The 4,541-nt window shown below is 41.9% G+C and overlaps 1 protein-coding gene across 1 annotated transcript; it reads right to left on the bottom strand.

The window, feature by feature from the left end:
• Positions 1–2,901: 2,901 nt before the first annotated feature.
• On the bottom strand, positions 2,902–3,299 carry OCT59_000642 (uncharacterized protein; the record flags this gene model as incomplete). The annotated part of the gene is made up of 2 exons (XM_066138978.1): positions 2,902–3,167; positions 3,296–3,299. 2 exons carry the CDS (start codon positions 3,297–3,299, stop codon positions 2,902–2,904), a joined length of 270 nt encoding a protein of 89 aa, XP_065988422.1.
• Positions 3,300–4,541: the final 1,242 nt, after the last annotated feature.

Here is a 4,541-nt window from a genome sequence, read left to right on the forward strand (position 1 = left end):
TTGATATAACTATGAATTGTATTCAATTGTAATATAGGTTTTTTATATAAAAAATATAAGATAACTAAGAGGCGCTTATCTTATTAAAAGGAGTCAATCATATCACAGGCCTCATCAATATCCAGCTCGTCTACAAATCCATTAGCGGCTTCCCATTCACGTTCCATATCAGTTTTTGGACGTTCCTCTGGGATTTCTCGTGCCTTACCCTTATTCATCTTCATAGTTTCATAACCGGAGGTGGTAGGGATAATCTCGGCATCATGATCCTCCTTATATGCTCTTATTAGATCTGCGAGTTCTTTACGGCTAGGTGTTTTAGGTAAGTACCCATTATATTCTATCCAGTCCTGAAGCGGTCTACTACCTCCCTAAGGTAGTACTGGTACTCGTCCTCAATACGTGTTGTGGGACATTCCTCTACTTCAAACGCGAGTATTTCCCAGTCATAGTTGTCTGACACGTCTTGGTACTTAGCCCATAAATCCTTACCTGTATTGTGGAGATCATTGAAGACCTGGTCCTTTGAATTCTTGACCCATGGCTTACGATCCCATCGGTGCCTTTCATGCCAAGCCCAGTGTGCTCGAGTACCTTCCTTTGGTTCAGGGGTCCCAGTCAACTTCTAGTTCTGTGTCGGGTTCTGGGATAGGTTGCTCTTTAGGAGCCGGTTCGGGTCAGGCTTAGTGACAGATGCAGAAAATTCTGCGGGAGGCTCGGGTTGTTCTTCGGGAGCCGGTTCTGGGTCAGGCTTAGTGACAGATGCAGAAAATTCTGCGGGAGACTCGGGTTGTTGTTCAGGAGCTGGGTTCACAGTTGTAAAATCTGAGTCAGATAGCAAGTCATCTAAGACGTCATAGTCATCAACAGCTTTAAGTGCAGGTTCTTCAGCAGGCGGCTCATCTTCTTGATCAGGTTCCTCATCGATAGATAACAGTCTGAGAAGCTATCTATAGGTTCATCAGTATCTGACTTTATAGGAGCTGGAGATTCCTCAGGAATAGGATCCTCATTGATGACAGGTGCGGGTTTTACCTTCAAGCAATCGGGCTTAAGTGGTACTGGTGGTGGAGTCTTTTTGGTCTCTTCAGTAGGCTTCTTCTTGACAGGAGCGGGTTTTTCCTCAGCAGGTTTCTCTTGTACGTCTTGTGGATTATTAGCAGGAATGCTATATATATTTGCCAAGAACTTTTCTAAGGCTTTGGGATCAGATGCGGGCTTCTCGGGAGTTTCTACATCTATTCCTTCTATATTGATTTCATCTGTTTCGTGGATCCATTTTTTGGTGAGAAACTTTTTGTAAAGGTCCTCCCTAGATATGCTGTAAACTCGTGGTGTTGTCTTACCTACACGTATTTTTCTGCTATTTATACCCAACTCATTTGATAGGATTCTAGAAGCGTTTATCTTTGATAGGGGTGTAATGCAATGAGTTTCACAGTATGAAGTATATACCCTATAAAATTCTTGAACAGGTAGGTCGGTTATATGATTTTTTACTATGAGGTAAATGTCCTTTATGAATTGAAATAGGGGTGGGAGAGTTGATATGATGTGATCCTGCTTAGATGTTGTCATAGGTGGTGGATTCCCATTGAAGTCTGGGTAAGCGTCTGCAATGGCTCTCGTTGTAAGCATAGAATGCCTCACTGGCACCTGGGTATTTGATAGCGTCACTGAGTTTTTTTAAAGTAGTTGAGGTCTTCCCTTGCGGGATGGTGACACATCCAAGAACACTGTGCGCCTATCATCATTATCCACTCTGAGAGCATTTTGTTGGTTAGGACGATAGTAGACATAAAGTTTTTATAATGTGTTGGTGTCTTGTATTTTTCATGGATTTCCATTATGTCACTCGTTACCTTATCCTTTAAAGAGCGATACAGATTATTCCACTGGCTTTTTTCCGTGGGCATTTCCTCGAGAAGAAGAAGAATCTTACCCTGTAATTGCCCATTGAAACTTCCACGAATCGTCTCAGGATCGCTGGTCTTATAAACGAGTTGAGTGCCTAGGACGCTGCGCTGAATGAAATCTGTTATAATGCCTTTGCCCCAACCCTGTCCAGATTTCAGGTAAAGGATCGAATACATTTTCCTTCCAGCTGCCACACCGGCCAACCACTTTATGATATACTCAGTAAGATTCCAATCGCCTGAACACCAGATATCCTGAATGTGGGAGAAGATAAATTTAACCGCGAGGTGGGTTGTAGATTCAAAAGTGGATATCGGACGCAGGATATGGAGGAATCCTGGAAAGATATTGAGATAAAGTTGGCCACCTAGTTTAAAGATACGGGATTTTTGAGGGTCACAGGTAGCTACACATACAGTACTATATTCGATCATAAACCATTTGTTGATATTAAATTCAACCTTTTGTGAAGGACCCTGTTCAGATTGTGTGTAAAAGACTTTGGTAATTGGACGGATAAGTTTATTAATATTTTTATCAGGGATGTGCTCGAGGTTTTTGATTTCTGATCGCCACATGAAGACTCCATGTGGGTTGGAGCAGAGGGGATAAAGTAACTGCAAAGATAACCTTTAGCTTGATTGAGATCCCTCATATTCTTTGCAGCGTTAATGAGCCGTTTAAGCTCATCAATACTAAAAGCCTTCTTCTGTTCACCGAACTTGGGGATAACTTGAGCTTGAGTGCTAGTTTGGGCAGTCATTTTTTGTTCTATCAAATCGAGTACTAATTTATAGTTACCTAATCTTCAATTGCCGAATATTTTTCCAAAGATCTGCACTCCTACCAATTTACCCTCCTGTAGTCCTATGGTCCTGCGATTCTGCGGTCCTCTGGTTATATCTGGTTATCTTCTAGGGGTAAAAAAAAAAACTATAAACCACGAACCTTTACGACTGCTCTAAATCTTCCCTTCCCCCTTTTTCAAACTACATATATCTGAAATCCAAACCGCTCAAGAGCTCCTTTTACTATAGTTAGCTTTTTTCTAGTGTCCGTTAACTCTTTACAAGCCTTTTGATACGCCTTCCATTCAAGTTCACGGAGGGTACCCTCCTCCTCCAATGATTGGCCAAGAGCATCGTTTGCTTTTTCCTTCTTTTCTACTGCCCTGTCGTATGCCTCCTCGGCTTTTTTATGCCGCTTCCAGAGTACTCGTTCAGCTTCGGCTTTCCAGATTGGGCTGACTTCTAAAAGACGTGGCCCGAAATTGCTACTTCGGAATGTGTTCCAGGATATGGCCTACAAGTTCAGGAATTACTGATACTGCGTGCGGGGTATACATGTTATCTGTCCTTATAGGTTACTTATGGTATACCCATTGTTCAATTACTTATTTTTTCTGACGGGGGCAGAACGGGGTTGGTCTTACTGGCTCTAGTACCGACCTTCTAGGGGCTTACCTACTAATTTACCTGGTTTGCTGTCTCACTGCTTCCAATAGATTATTAGACGGAATCCTGACTTGTTCCAGATGTTCCGGATGTGGCGGATCTGGGGGGTAAAAATAAAACTTTTTCTGGGGGGATGTCCTCTCATATTTTTTCTGAAACATCTGCCACATCTGCCACATCCGGGACAACCCTCTCATTATATCCGTTATTCCTTCCTTTTCTATTGTTTTCTAGTTATTTGGTATATATATTTGTTCCATATGTTGGCCCAGATTGTGGCGGATATATGGGGATTCCAGGGCCATTAAGGCCCAAGTAGGTACTGCGAGGACGTGAGTCCGAGGTGGGTGGAGCGGTAGCGAGACACACATCCAGACCGACGACGGAAATACAATATGAATGCGCTTCTCTGGGCCGGCCATGATAATACATAATGCACCTCCAACCACAGACACGAAATCGGCATACATATACTGGCGCAATAGTTATGGTGTACTTCTTAGCAAACAAATGGGCCGGCCAAGCTAATACAAATTGCACGCCCAATAGAATATCCAAAATTGATATTGAAGTTAGACAAATTTTATTATTATTTTTGGCACAATAGATTTTTGTTTAATTTTGATAACGTAATATTCCATAAATTCGGCCACAACTTTACTTTTACTAGGGACACTAGGGACACTAGGGACACTAGGGACGCTCAAAAAAATAGCATACACATTGCCTCGTCCTAGATTAAACCATGATCGGACCTCGGAAGTGCCGGCCGAAATTAATCACAGATCTACTGCGCCATCCGACGTGATATTTTTTTTTACCATATTTTGGGATCTGGAAAGGCAACCAAATAGACGCAAATTCTTAATATAGAACTAGCATCCAAACCGGCTGGCCCAGTACTGGCAACCAAGAAGGATAGCATGGCACTACATACCCAGCCGGTAATCAAAAGGCTTTAAAATGGAAAACAAATCACCACCTACTTAAGTAACCGATCAACCGTGAAGCCTCACCAGAATAAATTATACGAGAAAGCATTTATTAACACACAGCTCATAATAAAAAAAGGTATATTTAGATTATTTAGGCATAGTCGTATTTAGGTTATTTAATCACATGATCACAAATAATTAACGGAAAAAGGCTAAAGAAAAGCGAATTCAAAGG

This window comes from Rhizophagus irregularis, chromosome 1 (assembly GCF_026210795.1).
Source record: "Rhizophagus irregularis chromosome 1, complete sequence".
NCBI lineage: Eukaryota > Fungi > Glomeromycota > Glomeromycetes > Glomerales > Glomeraceae > Rhizophagus > Rhizophagus irregularis.